This window comes from Procambarus clarkii, chromosome 51 (genome assembly GCF_040958095.1).
Source record: "Procambarus clarkii isolate CNS0578487 chromosome 51, FALCON_Pclarkii_2.0, whole genome shotgun sequence".
Taxonomy (NCBI): Eukaryota; Metazoa; Arthropoda; class Malacostraca; order Decapoda; family Cambaridae; genus Procambarus; species Procambarus clarkii.
In genome coordinates, this window is record NC_091200.1 from 10845047 (window position 1) to 10865346 (window position 20300).

The following is a 20300-nucleotide window of genomic DNA, read 5'->3' on the forward strand; positions in this document are numbered from 1 at the left end:
CCAGGTTTTTTTATTTTATATGCTAATGTTCCTCTAGAGAATTCTATTGCGAACCCATTGAGACCAAAATGAAAGACCTAGGACAAAAATTGAGGTGACCAGAGTGAAAATAGTGAAAACATTTTATCGCGTTTGCGCGCTCCTGGGTAACTCGTTCGCACTTTGTTTGCTGCGGGTAATTAGCCGGGCTTTTGGAGTTTATATGCATTTAGTGCTGTAGAGAATTCTATTGCAAACACAATGATACAAAATTTAATCTCGTAGGACGAGAATTAAGGTGACAAAGTTGGAGAGTATACACTTTTCAGAATTTACGCGCGCTCCCGTGACACCCTGGGTCCCATATCGCACAGTTGAGGGGTGGCGCGCGGGGTACGCCAAAGTGTTAAATTACGTTCACTTTCGGCCATGCAGGCAAACGGCCAAAAGCGACATTTTTAAGAGGACAGGTTGATCCGATACATATACTGGTAATAGACTGTAATCTATATAAGCATGACACGACACAAACCTGCCCAGATTATTTGAATTTTCTGCTTGGCAAATTAAATTAATTTATTAGCTTATATTATTTTATGGTATATGGACACTAAAAGCATAATGGAATTAAAAGATTTTTTACAACAAAGATTATTTGCCCTAATATTATTAATTATCTTATGCAAACAACCTTTGGTTTGTTTATCAGCATAAAGACATGTTTGCTTGATTAAGAATATCATCTAATAGCATACAGGTGTGATCTGCTAAACATAAAATTTTGCCATCAGATTTATCACTAAAATATTTCCCAGGACTAAAGTAATATCCACTATGGGTGTGGAGGACTAACCTCCTGACCCATGATGAATAGTCCTCATACTCCATCATAAATGGTTAATTATACTTGCTGTTTACTTTGAAACTTCCATTGATTACTTTCTGAACATGGTCAGTAGGCCATAATACATGGCAATTTTTGTCATGAAACAAGCTAACCTACATGAAAACCATCAAATAGTACACATTTCAGAATATACAGTACTGTATCTAAAAAATGTAAGACATCAAACTGAATCCAATACAGAAAAGTACTGCACCATAAAATTTATATATTTTTTTTTTTGCCCAGTCTGACCTTTGATTATCTTTGTAACCTAGGAATATTGGGAACAATAAAAGAAAAGCTAGATTTGGATATAAACTATGCCACTATTGCCAGATACATCTCTTATATTATTTTATGAAAAATAAATTTACTTTTTCTGCCATAGCAGAATATTAAGTCTCACCTGCGCATCAAATTCAAATTGTCAAATGCTCGAGGAAAGTGCTGAGGATTCCTATAAGGAAGCTTGTGTTTTGTCTCTGAACGTGGAATGTGCTTCTGAGAACTCTCATCAAGAGAGTTTTGGCTGGCATGACGAAGTAACAGCCTGTTGCTGAAGAAAATAACAAAAATTATCTTTGGAAGAATTAACATATTAGTTATAATAGTTTTCCATTGTTGGAGACAAATCCTGTACCTAACAATGGAACCCTTGGCCCAGCTATTGACCTTTCCCAGGATGCAACCCACAACAATTTTTCCAACTCCCAGGTAACATTTGTTGCTAGGTGAACAGAAGCATTGGGTGAAAAAAAATGTTCTCAAATGGAATGGCTTGTTCCTAACACCTCTGTTACATCTTATTTTTTATTATTTTGTACTATAATTTGGCCATGATTATTATGCTTCTATTACTGCAAATGGGAAATTCTTTTTTCCATTATATATTGTAAAACATTTGTCTGGGAAAAAAACAAAAATTACAGTATTTTAGTTTGGCTGTAGTTTCGTGAAGAAATGTTAGAAAGTCAAATTCTGAGAATTAATTTTCCAGTAAAACCTTTATAATAGATTTCCCATTATCACATATCTTCCTGGTCCATAAAAGTACTAGAAATTTTGCTTTGCATCAATGGTTCCTACCATATGCAATAGTATGTGAGAAAATCCATAAGAGCAGTGATGAGAATTTGAACCTATGTGCTGGGTGTTCCCAAGCGCACACACTAGACTACACTAAGACATGGTCAAAAGGATTGCAACCTGGGGCTGCAATCCTTTTGCTCTATGCTCTACACTCCCACACGTTATTCCACTGGTTCGGCTTCAGTGAAAGCCTCAAAGAATCTTCACGGGTGCAGTAGTACTCCAAGTTTCAATCCTTTTTGACCATGTCATGGTCTAGTTGTCTAAAAAGTGTGTGGCTGGAAACACCCAGCACATAGGTTCAAATCCTCATCATGGCTCCTACGGATTTTCTCACTGATGCAGTCACATTAGAGTGATTACTCTGTGCATTAATAAATGGATGGTGATGCACCTGACATGGTCCCAATTTTTTTAAAAATGTCCAGGAAGGCAAGTAAGACTTTCAGGATTATTTTTCCCATTCATATGATAAATGACTGCCAGAGGTCTCTAGTGTACTATGATGTTCACATAGATTCTTTGAGTTCTGAATATTATAAGGCACATTTATATAATGCACAATATATAATATATAAGGCACATCCCAGGTGACAGGAGAATTGTCAGTATCTATTTTAGAAGACAGGAGCAGTTCAAGTGTTAATGCATATTCTTATACTAAAAAAAATTGGGAAAAATGGATTTTGAAAATAAAACAATAATTTGTTAATTTATATAGTTTCTGATACCACATGTAAGATAAATTAGACCCAGTGACCTATTCAGATATAAATTAGACAAAATTTCATAAATTAAAAAAGGCCAATTATATATAAAAGCTATGGGGACACTACATGAAAAACCAACTATCACTGCCCTGATCTTGCATTACTCAATACATCATCAAAATAGTGCATCGCCTCCATGGACTTGCATCCAACACATCCACAATCATTGTTAGGTAATAGTTTTGTTTACTCACATTTTTACTTTGGTTACTCCTCCATAAATGCTGCATTTTTCAAAACAGCATGGAAACAACCTCAAACCAGTGGGAACATGGTTAAGACACCACTTCTCAAACATAGGCCTACTAAAAGCCCTGGAAACTACCCAGTATCATCAGTGATGTTACACACAATAATTTCTATAAAGTAGTACTTTTAAAAAACTAGAAGCCAGTCAGTAGAGGGTACAGGGCACTTCATACCAAACACTTTGTCAAATGGATTTTTAATTTAAAATTGCCTAGCCAACCTATGTCAATCCAACCAGCATAACTTAACAATATACAAGATTAAAAATCAGAATATAAGTTTTGTGTACAATTATGTACAATATGACCGTACCCAGAAGTTGTCCCCCAACAGTCACCAACACTGACAATACAGCAGCCCAACAAAAGCTAAATTGAAAGCCGACCGTATACGCCTTTACTAGTGAACCACCCCATGAACTAGAATATAAAACAGCAGCAGTATGCCATGCCTGGTGTAGTCGACACCCATTACCACCCAACAAATCCCTCCCAAAAAAGTAAAAAAACAAAAAAACAAAATTGAAAAAACAGAATCCGAGGCCGCAGTCCCCTCCACCACCGCCTCCCTCGGGCTCCTTCCTCACCTAAACTGCTTCTCTAGGTTCTCCGGGTCCGAGTCCATGGCTGCTAGGGTGGGTGAAGGTGCCGTTGGTGAGGAGGGTTAGGCAGACATGCTGCCCAGGTCGTGTAAGGTGCCCCACCACCTACACCAGCTGAAAAGCCCGTCTGGTGGTGTTTTGGTCGGCAGCCGCCAAGGTGACCGCCAGATGGCTCTCCGCACCACCTACCTACGGAGGATCCCACTAGACACACACACCACGGATCACACACACATATATATATCTGTACCATTTCCGACACAAAATTTGTATTCAGGTAAAAGTACATACATTGAAGATGAGTTACAAACATAAAGTTGGATTTATTGATATGATTTAGTCAATATTGAAACCATAATATAATGCTGTTACCAGTTAAAATCTACTAAACAGCCATATAGTTATTAAATGAAGTTGAGTTATGTAATAATCTGGGCTTCGTAAGAACGACGCCCGCCCGCATAATCACTACAAATACAAATTGGTCAACACTACCATACATTACGGGCTACTCATCCCCGTGCCACCTCTTATTTGGCTTCATCTCCATCAATCAATCAATTACTACCATACAGGACGTTCAACTTTGACGACGAGCGGACGGCTGGACACTCCTCCTGGGGCCCCCCCTGGAACACGTTCTGTTTCGCGGTCTTCGATCATAATAAATGAACTAAACTAAAACTACTGCTGTTTGGTATATATATTTTTTTGTTCTTTAATTTATGTCGGAACGGTATGAAAAGTAATAAACACCATGCCTATTACAATGACCCCAAACTGCGTACTTTGAAACGCACTGCCAGAAGAGTTGGACTTGCATATGGGAAAACACATACGCCAGCAATGCTAAACCTCTTCCAGAAAGCCCTAGCCAAGGCGAGGGAGCGCATGACAGAGCTCAGGCAAGATAACTGGGAAACGTTTGTTAACAGTTTCAACTCTCACACCCCTCCCTCAGCCAGGCATGTAAGGATATTAAAAGAATTAAAGGCGATAAGATCGGCCAAATGTCACACCCTCACCCTCTACACAGAGCAAACGAGTTAGTCGATGCTTGGGCAACCACCTCTAGCTTCAATAATCTTCCTCCAGAAACACAATTCAGATTAAATGCTGGTTATGGAGATCGAGAAAGGCTCATTGAGTTCATGCTCCACAAGGAAGATAAACGCTACGTGCCATTTACTGAGTTTAAGTTACTTTCGACCCTAAACAAAGGTAAAGCCACATGCATCCCCCGGTGAGGATGGTATCACTTCTCATAAATCATTCCATTCTATTGTTATAAATTTTTTCCCCCTTTTAAATCAAAATTCTATTTTGTAATAGCCATTCTTGCCTTGTTTTTCTACAACCAGCCTGTTTATGCAGACAAGTATAGACCCAGAACTAAACCTCTTATCCACTATCTATGACAATCATCACTTTAATGATCAAAATTGCAGATATTTTACAGCACATGATGTAAACAATGTATTAACACATAACATCAATGTATTAACATCAACTTGAACGTTAGATGTCTAGATAAACACTTCGATGATGTTAGTGCCTTCATTGAAACTATTGACAACAAATTCTCTTTTATTATACTTACTGAAACGTGGTTAAATAAATAAATATATAACTAAATGTTTATTCAGGTAAGGTACATACATACAAGAGATTTTACAAAAATTGATAGATTTATAGATAGAGCTAGTACATACAATGCCTAAAGTCACTATTACGCAAAGCATTTCGGGCAGGAAAAACATTAATGACTAAAACTTAATACTAATTGAGTATAAAGAATAAAATGTGTTGAGAACAAATAAATATAAAAATTAAAAAGGGGGGAACATGGCTGAAAAAGCAGCACAAATACAATTAGGTCGACAAACAGCGTTGTTTAAAAAAACAGACATAGGTACATCATAAAAAAATTTGAGAGAGTGCTAAGAAGTAAAATCACAAAATACATGGAATCACAGCAACTCCATAACCCCGGACAACATGGTTTCAGAACAGGGCGCTCTTGCCTGTCGCAGTTGCTGGACCACTATGATATGGCATTAGATGCTATGGAAGACAAACAAAACGCGGATGTAATTTACACAGATTTCGCAAAAGCTTTTGATAAATGTGACCATGGTGTTATTGCACATAAAATGCGTTCAAAAGGAATTACCGGAAAAATAGGCAGATGGATCTACAATTTCCTGACCAACAGAACCCAATGTGTAATAGTCAACAAAATAAAATCCAGCCCATCAACCGTGAAGAGCTCAGTCCCCCAGGGTACTGTGCTTGCTCCAGTACTTTTTCTCATCCTCATTTCGGACATAGACAAGAACACAACCTATAGCACTGTATCATCCTTTGCAGATGACACTAGGATCTTCATGAGAGTAGGCAACATAGAGGACACGGCGAACCTCCAGTCAGATGTAGATCAGGTCTTTCTACGGGCTACAGAAAATAATATGGTGTTTAACGAAGATAAGTTCCAGCTCATGCGCTATGGAAAAAATGAAAATATAAAAACGGAAACCACGTACAAAACTCAGGCAAATCATAACATAGAACGAAAAGGCAATGTAAAGGATCTGGGTGTACTCATGTCGGAAGACCTTACCTTTAAAGAACACAATAAAGTAGCCGTCACAACTGCAAGAAAAATGACAGGTTGGATAACAAGAACTTTTCACACTAGAGATGCCATACCGATGATGATACTTTTCAAAACGCTTGTGCTCTCTAGAGTAGAGTACTGCTGCACAATGACAGCACCTTTCAAAGCTGGAGAAATTACTGACCTGGAGAGCGTGCAGAGATCCTTTACTGCTAGAATCTACTCAGTAAAACATCTAAACTATTGGGACTGACTAAAGAGCCTAAAACTGTACTCCCTTGAGCGCAGGCGGGAGAGGTACATAATAATTTACACGTGGAAAATATTAGAGGGGCTGGTCCCAAACCTGCACACAGAAATAACATCACATGAGACCAGAAGACATGGCAGGATGTGCAGAATACCCCCGTTGAAAAACAGAGGTGCAACTGGTACTCTGAGAGAGAACTCTATCAACATCAGAGGTCCGAGACGGTTCAACACGCTTCCACTACACATAAGGGGCATAACTGGCCGACCCCTCAGAGTGTTCAAGAGAGAACTGGATAAGCACCTCCAAAGGATACCTGATCAACCAGGCTGTGACTCATACGTCAGGCTGCGAGCAGCCGCGTCCAACAGCCTGGTTGATCAGTCCAGCAACCAGGAGGCCTGGTCGACGACCGGGCCGCGGGGACGCTAAGCCCCGGAAGCACCTCAAGGTAACCTCAAGGTAAGACAAGGTAGGTTGACAATAGAGGGGTAAGGTAGGTTACAGGGAATTTATTAGGTAGTGCTTCGTTTTTATATTAAACTGGTTTAGAGAGGTACAATCTTTAACATGATTGGGAAGGTCATTCCACATTCTGGGTCTGTAGCGAGTAGATTATCCCAATAATATACTCGCTCCAAATGCATTGTTAATATTCCTGTCAACCTTTGGAGATGAATGAGGTGAGGCGTTGCCCGGGCAACACGGTGAGGTGTTGCCCGAGCATATAAGCAGCGGAGTAGCGAACATTGGCTAGTCTACTTTCAAGTGTGGTCTAGAGCAGACACTTGCGAGATACTGTACCGACGCTCAGTGCGCTCAACTCACACCAAAGTATCACCTGTGTACTTCTGTATATTCGACCAAATATATATATATAGTATCTTAGTGTCTGTGTTTATTTGTCACCATACTTAACGTAACAATAGAACCGTTACATTGGTGACCCAGTGAGTGAAAAAGAACACCTAGTCACAAACTAGATCTTCGCCATGGATTTATCTACCAGGTTTCCAGCATACAACGCAGATGAGCCAGAATTTTGGTTCATGCAGATGGAGGCTATTTTCGACCTTCACGAAATTTCGATTGAGAAAGCCCGATATGCCCGTACCCTGCCAACACTTCCCTCGGAGGCTATGCACACTGCCTCCGCTGTCATCACCGGACACCAGGACGTACACTGCATTGAAGGCCGCTCTTCTACAGGCAGCAATGAAACGCCGCATTCAACAAAGGGACCAACTCCTCACTGACAAAAGATTAGCAGACAAAACACCAGCTCAGCTTCTGCGGCATATTCAGTATGTGATGCATACTGCAACTGGCCCAGCCCCCAGCGAGATTGTGAGATCACTGTGGATACAACTCTGTCCAAAACACATTCAACCGGCCCTATTCAGTATGGCTGACGACACCCCATTAGCCCAGCTGGCTACACTGGCAGACCGGCTTCATACGACGTCTGATAACGCTACGCTGTCCCACCTCAGTGATACACAGCAGACTACAGACACCCAACAACTCGACGTCCTCCAGAACCGGCGTTTCTTCCACCCAGGGAAAACGTACCATGCGAATCCAGCATACCACCCTGAGTCGAACGGAATGGTAGAACGCTTTCATAGACAACTAAAAGCTGCCCTAAGAGCTCAAGCATGCCCTGATGATTGGATCGACAACCTTCCATTAGTCTTGCTTGGCATCTGTTCGGCCACGAAGGAGGGCAGTGGATTCTCGGCAGCAGACTTAGTATACGGATCTAGCCTGCGGCTTCCGGGCGAATTCTTAACCCCAACGCCACTCATCACACCCCCAGACCCCACTTTTGTCCAGAAATTACGGGCGGCCATGATAAACATTCGGCCTACACCACCACGCCAACCGACAACTCGTGCTACATATGTGCCTCATGAGCTCCACACAACTGAACACGTGTTTGTAAGAGTCGACGCTGTTCGACGCCCTCTACAGTCACCTTACGAAGGACCATTTAAAGTGGTTTCTCGAACACCGAAGTTCTTCACCATTGAACGCCGAGGACAGCGGGTAAACATCTCCATCGATCGCTTTAAACCAGCACACTGTGACGCTGCCCCAGACATCCCTCCAGAGACACATCCGCCGACTACGCAGTTCACTTTTCGACCACAGTTACCAGCAGCACCGCCACCTACGACAACGGACGATCCTGTACGACCTCCCACCCTACAACCCCAGTTACCAGCCGCACCACAACCTGATCCTACGACGACGGACGATCCTGTACGACCTCCCACCCTACAACCCCAGTTAGATGACATCAGCGAAGAGGAGGAAGTTAACTTTGATGGTTATGTAACGCGAGCAGGGCGTACAATTCACCGACCAGCTAAGTTCCTTGATCAAGTATTTTTCCTTTCATCCCCTGGGAGGGGGAGTTCTGTAGCGAGTAGATTATCCCAATAATATACTCGCTCCAAATGCATTGTTAATATTCCTGTCAACCTTTGGAGATGAATGAGGTGAGGCGTTGCCCGGGCAACACGGTGAGGTGTTGCCCGAGCATATAAGCAGCGGAGTAGCGAACATTGGCTAGTCTACTTTCAAGTGTGGTCTAGAGCAGACACTTGCGAGATACTGTACCGACGCTCAGTGCGCTCAACTCACACCAAAGTATCACCTGTGTACTTCTGTATATTCGACCAAATATATATATAGTATCTTAGTGTCTGTGTTTATTTGTCACCATACTTTACGTAACAATAGAACCGTTACAGGTCCCTTGATTTGTAGAGCATTTCCCTTGATTTGTAAAGCATTTCTAGTTTGATTAAGTCGTACTCTTGGAATATCAAAACTGTATTTGTTTCTGGTGTGGTACTCGTGGGTTCTGTTACAACCTTCAATGAAGCTTTTGAGGTCAGGATTGGCATTACAGTTCAGTGTTTTATATATGTATAATACACATGAGAGAATGTGCAGTGACTTAATATCTAACATATTCAGAGATTTGAGTAGGGGTACCGAGTGATGTCTGGGGCCAGAGTTGGATATTGTCCTAAGAGCTGCTTTGTGTTGAGTAATTAGAGGACGTAAATGATTTTGGGTAGTAGAACCCCAAGCACAAATACCATAGTTGAGATATGGATAGATGAGGGAGTAATAGAGAGTCACCAGGGCAGGGCGGGGTACATAATATCTGATCTTAGAAAGAATGCCAACAGTTTTTGAAACTTTTTTTGATATAGTTAGAATGTGTCCCTGGAAATTCAGCTTGTTGTCAATGAGAACGCCAAGGAATTTGCCATCTATTCTGTTACAAATTTGGGTATTGTTTATTCTGAGATTTATTTGATTAGAGGATTTATTGCCAAACAGAATATAGAAAGTTTTGTCAATGTTAACGGTGAGTTTGTTGGCAGTTAGCCAAAGATGGACTTTATTTAGCTCAGTATTTACTGTGGCATTTAGAGCAAGGGGGTCAGGACTGGAGTAAATGAAGGTTGTGTCGTCAGCAAATAGAATTGGTTTGAGGTGTTGGGAGGCATTTGGAAGGTCATTAATGTAGATGAGAAGGAGGAGAGGGCCAAGTATGCTGCCTTGAGGAACACCGATGTTGATGGGTAGGGTGGGAGAAATTGAATTATTCACAGAAACATACTGGAGCCTGTCAGTAAGGTAAGATTTGAGGTATTGCAGGGAGTGTCCTCTGACTCCATAATGATGTAATTTAAGAAGAAGGTTTTGGTGGTTGACAGTGTCAAAAGCCTTACGCAGGTCCACAAATAATCCAACAGGGAACTCATTTTTATCAAGAGCTGCATGAATCAAGTTAATCATACTAATAAGTGCATCGTTAGTGCTTTTTTGGGGTCTGAAGCCATATTGACAAGAGCTAAGTATATTGTGTTTGGCTTGCTTACTCGCACTTGCATTTTAACGGCCGCTCTGTGAAGTATTAAGATATACCTGGTTGATACCTGCTTGATGGGGTTCTGGGAGTTCTTCTACTCCCCAAGCACGGCCCGAGGCCAGACTTGACTTGTGAGAGTTTGGTCCACCAGGCTGTTGCTTGGAGCGGCCCTCAGGCCCACATACCCACCACAGCCCGGTTGGTCCGACACAAGTACAGGGTAAATGGTCTGTGATAATAATGTACTCACAGCGTACACAACTGTGCACTACAAGCAGGAAATGATACAATGCCCTAGCTGAAAATATTCTGTTATTCAGGAAATACTTTTACCGAGAGATGCCCTTGAGAGCGCTCTGACCTCTAGGGTCACCTTGACATTTACTGTTTTGTGTGTGGGAGATAATTAAGGTGCAGAGAGAACACTGCATAAGTTATGTTAGTTGAATAATCTCTCTAACACGGCCGGATTACCCAATGGTCCAAGTAAGCCGTGGTCTATAGCCCACTGATATTAGGGGGCCCACCAGCACCAGGGCCCACCAGCACCAGGGGCCCACCAGCACCAGGGGCCCCACCTGAACCAGGGGGCCCACAAGCACCAGGGGAGCCCACCAGCACTTTTTTCTTCTTACATAAGTATAGGAATATGGCCTCAATGTATTCTTCTGCAAAACTATGGATAATGTAACCTTGATAAGTAATCATTAGACATTATTATGATATAAGCTGTATACTCGTATGTGTGGAGCCTTTGAATACCCACACTGACTAGAGGGTGGGGCCACATTTACCTCTTTGACCAAGTGCTCAAAAACGATTAGATCCGATCCTGTTCTCTATATCCAGTTTTCTATGTGTTATATATTTGGCTTCCCATTATCGGGGACAGGAAGCCTGTTTGTCTGATGAAGGTTAGGACAACTACTGATTCACAATTCACAGTGTTGTGAATGCACCCCACAACAGTTGCCTACCTCACGGATACCTATTACTGCTAAGTGAACAAAAGCAGCATCAAGTCAAAAGAAACTTGCCCAACTGTTTGCTGGTGCGGGAATCTAACCCATGGTATTTCGCGATCAGGAAGGATATTGGGACTTCATTGTTTGGCATTAGGGTTGCTGATGAATATAATGGGCTGCCAGCTATCATTACTGAGACAATAACTGTAGAAGGTTTCAAGAACAGATTGAACAGGTACATGGGCAAGAGGGAGTGGATTTTGACGGGACCAGCCTACAGGTCCGCTGCCCGGTGTTCGATAACAATTATGTTTCAAACATTATCAGTTTAATAATGTCATTATAACTAGAGGTCTTGAATAAAGGAGTTTGATTTAATGTGTTTTCGTACGGCTTGAGATCACTGTTAAGCCAGAAATGATGGTTATCTTGAGTGGTGGTGATGTTGTGCAGGGACCTCTCCCAGGAGCACCTCCGCCACCTTCATATTTCCTCATGCGCGTGTCGTCACGAACAGGTTACTGAGGACAAGGTGAAGGAGAGGCTGGTGGTTGGATGGGGTGGTGATGGTGGCAGGGGTGGCTGGTGATGCTGGGTACGGTAATATTGGTGGTGGTAATGGTGGTTGCTGTTGTTGTTTAAGATTCAGCTACTGGGAACAAAAAGTTGCAAGTAGCACGGGCTATGGTGAGCACGTAGTGGACTTACCTGGCACAGGAGCGGGACTGTGACTGTGGTAATGGTGGCGGTGTTAGCTTTTATTATGTGATGGTAGTTGTGGCGGTGATTGGCAGATGTTGGAGTGATAGTTGAAATGGCCATGGTAGTAGATATTAGTAGGGGTGGTAATGAGTGTAGTAGATGAGAGGTGAAACACATACAAAATCAATCACAAACCGACCATTGGTCGTCTATATAGAAACAAATATTACTTGATTTTATCAGCATAATGATATTTTAACTATTAATAATGAAAAACTGTGCGCGTTTCATTTTCCCTTGACAATTTCATGTAAGTTTATTGAGGTAATGAAATATATCTCAAAAGGATATAATAGCTTAGGCTATTTCTTCCCTCGTCTATTTAAGGTCCCTTAAGGGGCTCACAAATTCATGCAGTACACAACTATTAATCATATTAATAATAAGATAACGAGGATGGAAGTCAACTTACTTTGGCTTCCCATTATCGGTGATAGACTTTCAACATTAGTGATAGAATTTCAGAGATACATGTAGCTTCGGCGAGTAGATTAATGAGAGGCGGAGGATCTAATGAATTAATTCTCTCACTTCAAAACGCGGAAAAAACGTACAATGAATGTTAAAATATACAATAAGAGAGCACATATGAGATCCTTATGTTCTAATGTTACAAAGTATGATGTCAATCAAGAATGTATTGTTCATCCAAAGAAGCAATTAATACCACCATGGGGAAATGGATCCAAGATGTAGTAATTATTTCCTCTATTTTCTTCCATGACGAGTTTTCAGTCATTTAAATTTGCTGCTTCTAGTATCACTGAGAAACAATATCCTCTTGGATACAGACTTCAACCGTTCAAGTCTGTCTTGCTCAACACTTGTGCACCCACTACAGTCAGAGGTAATGATTTGTTAACTATGTCTTTACCTTTGATTTGTGTAAGCCATTTCTCCTTAGCTTTTGTTTCAACATTTTCCACCACATTGAGTTAAGTACTGCCATCATAAGTGGATAGTTCCTTCTCCTCAGACTCTTACATCAATGGTACGCCATCCTTTCCTTACTTTCTTCCCCCTCCGTTTCACTCCCCACTTTACTTGACGTCGTACCTACCCAGCCACTTGAGCTGGTCGGTAAAGGGACGGGCTCGATTCATGCAGATAGGCGTTCAAACCCAGACCGTCCAAGTGGTTCCTTCCCCCAGTCCCATCACAAATCCTTATCCTGACCCCTTCCCAGTGCTATATAGTAGTAATGGCTTGGCGCTTTCTTCTGATAGTTCCATTCCCTTCCCCGCTACACCTCATCTCTTTGCCATAGCTAACTTTTCTAGAGCTGCAGTTTTCTTGTCCAACTTTTTGAGGTATTCCTTGATCTGTGTACCGACCTCAGAATTCACAACGCTGCCCCTGCACCTCATCACCACGAGGGTACACCTTTTCGGCTTCTTTTCCTACTGCCACTAGACTAACCTTAATCGTCGCTGTTCCTTTCTCATAAACGTTGGTCACAGGGGCTATCGTTATCTCTGCTGCTTCTTCCTTGTTCCTGTTGTACGATCGTGTCGTCCTTTTGACCTTCGTTTACCATACAAGGCATGTCGTACTAGGACTGGATCAGGGGAAACAATTATCTCACTGATAATCGTTGCTGTTATTTGAGATATTCTTTCTTGAAGAGAAGGCAAACCCGTTTCCAGTCTTAGAGTTTCAAGCCTGGTCTACATAGGGGCTCCAAGGGCAACTCTTATAGCATTGTTCTGGGCAACTTCAAGCTTTTTTCACTATTGTTGTGATAGACTTATAAGTGCAGGTGCGGCATAGTCGATCACTGATCTGACTGCCTGTACATAGTATGTGCAAAACAGCCAAAACAGACGCTGATTTGCTCTTCCGGAGAGGGAGGTTAGCGACCTGAGGATTGCCGTCTGGGCCGCAGTTTTCTCTCTCTCTCTCTCTCTCTCTCTCTCTCTCTCTCTCTCTCTCTCTCTCGTAAGTGACCTCACCATTAAAATTTGTGTGTCCAGGTTTATTCCTAGATAGTAAAAAGTGTCCACCCATTCAATTGGTTGACCCTGTACTTTGAGTTATTAGTTAGGCTTCACTATTTTTATGAGCATGACTTTTGTCTTGGTGGGGTTGAGTTTGATTCCAATCTGTTTTGCCTCTTCACTGAGGCAGTCTAAGCGTTTGGCTGCAAGGTGCGCTGCATCCCTTCGTTTTATGATGATGATGACAAAGTCGTCCGCATAGTTTAGCAGCCTGCAGTGTTGTGGTAGTTTCAGCCTCATTATTCTTTCCATTAAACAGTTGAAGAGAAGGGGGCTGAGAATGCTTCCTTGCGGTGTACCATTTTCAAGTCTTTTGTATTCAGAGACTGCGCCATGAAGTTTCACTCTTGCTTCTCTGTTTTTGGTCCAGGAGAGCAGGTTGCACTTGACCTCTTTGTCGATGAGGCAGCAGAAAATAGCTGAGGCGCTAGCCAGTTAAAAGGCTTTCTCATGGTCCAGGAATATCAGTATTCCTGGTTTGTTATTCAGGTGGGCTAACAGAGTTGTAATACATTCCACTGTGCCAATCCCCTTTTCTATAGGCATACATATCCTGGTGCAGTTTAAGCATTTTCCATTCAAGTCTGTTTAGTGCCATTCTGTCAGCTGTCATGGCTGCACAACTTTGGAGAGAGTTGGGCCTGGGATTAGCTGGATCTTTGGGCTTAGGGATTGGCACTATGTCTACCGTATTCCACGCTGTAGGTCTAGTTTGAGAAGTCCAAGGTAAATTAATTAACCTTAGTTATGCAGTGTCTCCCTCTGGGACGAGGTTTCTAATAATTTTATAGGTTATTTTGTCGTCTCCAGGGGATGTATCTTTGAAGTTCTTCTTAGCCCGACCGGGCTCATCCAGTGTGAAAGGGGTATTAGTGTCAGAGGCTTCTGAACGTACTGTTAGGATTCTGTGCCACCTTTCTTCCTCTGTTCCTTTCTGCACTGGTAGTACATTGGTGGAAGCTGATTAGTGGCTGCTCTTCCAGCAATTTTGGTTGCCAGTACTTCGGCTTCCTGTTGAGGATCCTTTGGGTGTGGGGCTTTTGATGTTTTATTTCCTTTGGCCCTGTGGATTTGCTGCTTCATCTCTCCAAGAGAGGTGTGTGTTTATTCAGTTGTGAACACCATTCTAGCCACTTTAGTTCTTTGATGATCCTGGTCTCTTGATGCACATGTTCCTTGACCTCACAAAGTAGGGTCCTCTTGAGATCACTTGGCTGCTTTTTGTAAAACTTCCTTGTACTGTTGAGTCTATGATTAAGTTCTTTGAAACGTTCGCAATAGTAACAGCGATCTTTGTGGAATTTGGTGGACTGTTTTTTCAGTGGAATTGAGTGGTTGGCTGCACTTTGAATTACTTTGACAAAATATTGTTCTGCCTGATTAATGTCTTCGGGAATAACATAGTTTCTATGCCACTCTGAGATGAGGTATCGAAAGCGATCCCAATTTGCTAGAGCAAAGTTCCAGGGTTACGTGAATTTAGAGACAATTCTATAACCAATGTTCCAACGATGGGTAAATATTTCATTCAAAATGATGAAAGTTCCAGGCTTCTGGTGGGGTGGGTAGATCCAACTTTAGATAAATTTGGACCCCATAGTGGTCGCTTGTGAGTGTGGCTGACCATGTTGCTGCATCTCTTAGGGAGGCTGTAATGAAGGTAAGGTCTAATCTACCTCGGATGTGGGTGGATTCATTCTTGTTTAGGATTTGAATTTCTGGTAGTTGGTCTAGTAGATGTAATATGTGAGTGCCGGCCTCATTTGTTGTGTTTGAGTCCAGTGCCAAACGATGACGGGCATTGAAATCACCACAAATTATTGTGTTTGAGGTGGTTGCGTGTCCAAATAACATTGAGTGATCCATTTCAGCGCGTGGAGACTTGTAAACATTAAACACTTCAAGTTTGACGTGTCTTAGCTTAATGGATACTCCCATTACCTCTGTCCCCAGCCCCCAATTGGGTGGGTTGGTTATGGACTTGGGGATCAAGTCGCATTTCAAATAGATTGCACATCCCCTGGATTTCCCGTTAACCCATGGAAGGAAGAAGCCTCGATAGCCTGAGATTTTAGGTTCTAATCCGTCTCAAAGCAAGCTCTCCTGTAGTAGCAGGATGTCTATGCCTTTAGTTGCTGCTATGCAGTGCAAGTGTTGCAATTTTGTGTGCAGCCATTGCACATTCCACTGCAGGATCTTTAGTCCTCTAGGTTGTTAGTACTTGCTGATATTAAATGAACAAATTGTTCATTTAGTGTAATTGCTGATATTACCGTGGCATCCATGGAGTCAGATGAACTCGCCATGGAAGTTGAGGATGTTAGTGTACTTAAAACTGACTCAAGGTCGCTTTCAGTATTGGACTCTTGGGTTCCTGGGTTGGGTTCCTCTAGAAGACATTACAGGGTTCCACTAGAGCCCACTATAGGGTTCAGCTAGAGGTCATTATAGAGTTCTACTAAACGTCATTATAGGGTCCCGCTAGAGGTCATTATAGGGTCCGCTAGCGCAGGTTTAATTAAAGAAGCAAATTTTAATTATCTAAATTGGCTTCAAAAATAAATATCTGACTCATATATTTGTTCATATTCCCTTGATTTATCTTGTGTTTTTTTTAACACTGTCAATGTTTATTTTGTGTGTTTACAGATAGTTGACTTTTTATGATTAATAAATGTAATAATTTTTTAGATAATTAAAAATATATTTTATATAATACTTTTTTATGCAGGGTTTCCTTGAGACATGTAAAGTATTTCAGAGAGATGCCATAAGGCAGAAAAGGTTGAGAAACTGGACATTTTGTGCACCAAAGTATCTCTTTGCTCAGAGACGCACTCAGCTTCTCGGTGTTTATTTACTAAGACATCAGTTTTGACTTGAATTATTTTGAAGCCATAATTATACTTGCTTGTTGGGCAAACAAACTATTGTAATTACCCTCTAGGGTAATTGATGAGGTCTAGAAGCTGGTTAAAGGTCCTTCATTTTTCCAGATGATTTTTTTCCAGTTGGATTTTAATTAATAACTTAATTTTTGAACTGCAGTAATCTCTTGGCATTTACAACTTCGGCGGAAAGGAAATCTCATTGGGTTATAATCCTATGGATACAAAAGCATCTCCTGCTTTCTGTCTTTCATTGTGGCTTGTTGAACTTGAAGCTGTTGCCTCTTGTATGTGTTACATTAGACCGTTTAAAGAAGTGGTCTGGATTAATATCTTCCAACTTGTTCAATATTTTAAATCTCGATAAGGTCGACTAGTTCCGGGATGATTTTTCTTGCTCTGCATTGAACTTTCTGCAGAGCAGCTATGCCCATCTGAAGATAAGGTCTCCATGCTTGATAACAGTAGTCTGAGTAGGGACACGCCAAAGATTTGTACAATTTAGTAACCACTTTCTTTTCCATTAAGTCAAAGGTTCGTTTGACTATTCCTAGAGTTTGGTTGACTTTTCTACTGCAGCTCCCACTTGTGCAACTTTAGTCTCTATAGTCTCTCCGTTTAGTCAACGTTCCATGTTTGCCTTAAGACTTAGTTTGGTCTGCCATATTTTTCTTCATATTACCTCTACCGTCCTCCATCTCACTTCATGACAGAAGAGCAATCAATGACACTCAAATGGCAGAAACACTAAATAAAGAGTTTTGATATGTTTATAACCGAGAACTATATATGTACGGACAACACAAAGCATCCACTAGACAATGTGATGTTGTAATTGCCAGAATTACGCTGAGATGTGGATACTTGTGGCCGGTGGATGCAGATATTGAATCCCCCAATGATGAGCGTTCCTACTGTAAATTATGTGAATAAGACCGACTAATCTTGTTCACACTCTTGGACGCACTCTCCAGCACTATATCAGTCCCCTATTATCAATGACTTCAGACCAATGGTATGAGAAACTTTGAGCTCTGTAATTATTTCATACACTCACGAATATTGGTAGATTTTCTTCTGCTCTACCCAAAGTTTGCTAGAGTGCAGACAAGTAGACTAGATTCGTATCTCATGTTTCCTCATGATTCCATGCATGACTAACCATCCTGTGAGATGTGGATATTAAATGAATTCATAGCTAGCTCCTGATCTATATTCTATAATTCCACATAAAAGAATAGGATTGCAGCGCATTGCTGCTATCCTATTGTAATAATAGATGTTTTTGTTAATATTTATTATTGAATAATTTGTTTTATAGGGGACAGGAAGCCTGTGTATAGTGGTCCCCCTCCCCACCCCACCCATAATATTGATATATTTGTAGCGAGTAGATTATCCCAATAATATACTCGCTCCAAATGCACTGTGGGGGGGGGGGTAGAAATAGTCTAAGCTACTCTATCCCTTTGAGATGTATTTATTGCTTATCTCAATAAACATACTTGAACTTGAAATGCATTGTTAATATTCCTGTCAACCTTTGGAGATGAATGAGGTGAGGCGTTGCCCGGGAAACACGGTGAGGTGTTGCCCGAGCATATAAGCAGCAGAATAGCAAACATTAACCAGAGTCTACTTTCAAGTGTGGTCTAGAGCAGACACTTGCGAGATACTGTACCGACGCTCAGTGCGCTCAACTCACACCAAAGTATCACCTGTGTACTTCTGTATATTAGACCAAATATATATATAGTATCTTAGTGTCTGTGTTTATTGTCACCATACTTTACGAACATCTGACACAGCTCTCCGGTTCATCGAGATTCCCATGGAAGGGGAAGGATAATCTGTGACACCTCACGGACGGGAGCACTTAGGCCCTACATTCCTGCCCAGTTTCGCTGGAAAACGTTCTCAGTATTTCACTCCCTAGCACACCCAGGAGTACGTGCTTCCCAGAAACTACTAACGGAGCGTGTTGTATGGCCAGGAATCAATGCCGATGTTCGACGATGGACTCGCTCATGTCTCCAGTGCCAGCGAGCGAAAACACATCGTCACACAAGAGCCCTCTTCAACAGTTTCCGTTACCTTCTGACCGTTTCGAGGTGGTGCATGTAGACATCGTTGGACCATTACCGTCGGCAAGAGGATATTCTTATCTACTCACCTGCATCGATCGATTCTCCAGATGGCCGGAAGCAATCCCATTAATCAACATCTCAGCTGAGTCAGTGGTCCAGGCTTTCCTCTCTGGATGGGTCGCCCGTTTTGGCAGCCCCTCTGTCATCATCACCGACCAGCTAAGTTCCTTGATCAAGTATTTTTCCTTTCATCCCCTGGGAGGGGTGTTCTGTAGCGAGTAGATTATCCCAATAATATACTCGCTCCAAATGCATTGTTAATATTCCTGTCAACCTTTGGAGAGGAATGAGGTGAGGCGTTGCCCGGGAAACACGGTGAGGTGTTGCCCGAGCATATAAGCAGCAGAATAGCAAACATTAACCAGAGTCTACTTTCAAGTGTGGTCTAGAGCAGACACTTGCGAGATACTGTACCGACGCTCAGTGCGCTCAACTCACACCAAAGTATCACCTGTGTACTTCTGTATATTAGACCAAATATATATATAGTATCTTAGTGTCTGTGTTTATTGTCACCATACTTTACGTAACAATAGAACCGTTACATATTAACCCGGCATCGTCAATTGCAAGTCGAGAACGGAGCCACTGTGCAACGGAGACCCTTCTCTTTCGATGACCAAGACAATTTCTCACGACTATTTTTATTCTAACAATTTCATTTTATATCTTCCTAAAAGAATACCCCCAAAAATATATTTAATCAAAATAAAATTTATATGATTCATCATAATAACTTGAGAAAAAAAAGAGGATCCAAAATCATGGTGGTGGCGGCATGAATCACAGTCAGACAATGGTTCATTGCACTTCTTCACCAGGGCAAGACTGGTGATCAACATGCAAATGACTCCACCACACAATTTTCACACGTCGAGTTGGTGTGCGTTGGTAGAGTTCCTCGACCAGCTGGTTGTGGCTTCCTGTTGGTGGAGCCAGATTCACGAAACAGTTACGCAAGTACTTACGAACGTGTACATCTTTCCTCGATCTTTGTCGGCTTCGGTTACATTTATTAAACAGTTTACAAGCATGAAAACTTGCCAATAAACCGTTGTTATTGTTATAAACAGCCTCCTGGTGCTTCGGAGCTCATTAACTGTTTAATAATTACAAAGCCGCCAAAGATTGAGAAAAGCAGCGTAAGTGCTTGCGTAACTGCTTCGTGAATTTGGCCCCAGTTGCAGAGTTCGTGATTTACGCCT

At 41.8% G+C, this 20300-nt stretch overlaps 1 protein-coding gene across 7 annotated transcripts in view; it reads right to left on the bottom strand.

The window, feature by feature from the left end:
• kel (kelch protein) overlaps positions 1-4219 on the bottom strand; it is a 65014-nt gene extending 60795 nt beyond the window's left edge. The window contains exons 1-2 of one of the 7 annotated variants that reach the window (XM_045769122.2): positions 3560-4219; positions 1272-1421 (exon numbers count right to left, since the gene is read on the bottom strand). In XM_045769122.2, coding sequence (XP_045625078.1) covers positions 1272-1421; positions 3560-3597 — 188 coding nt within the window. In that variant the 5' untranslated portion in view covers positions 3598-4219. Of the gene's footprint in view, positions 1-1271; positions 1422-2918; positions 3074-3559 lie in introns of those variants that run through there. The other 6 variants (XM_069304001.1, XM_069304000.1, XM_045769120.2 and 3 more) reach the window with 6 other exon arrangements.
• Between the last annotated feature and the right edge of the window lie 16081 nt (positions 4220-20300).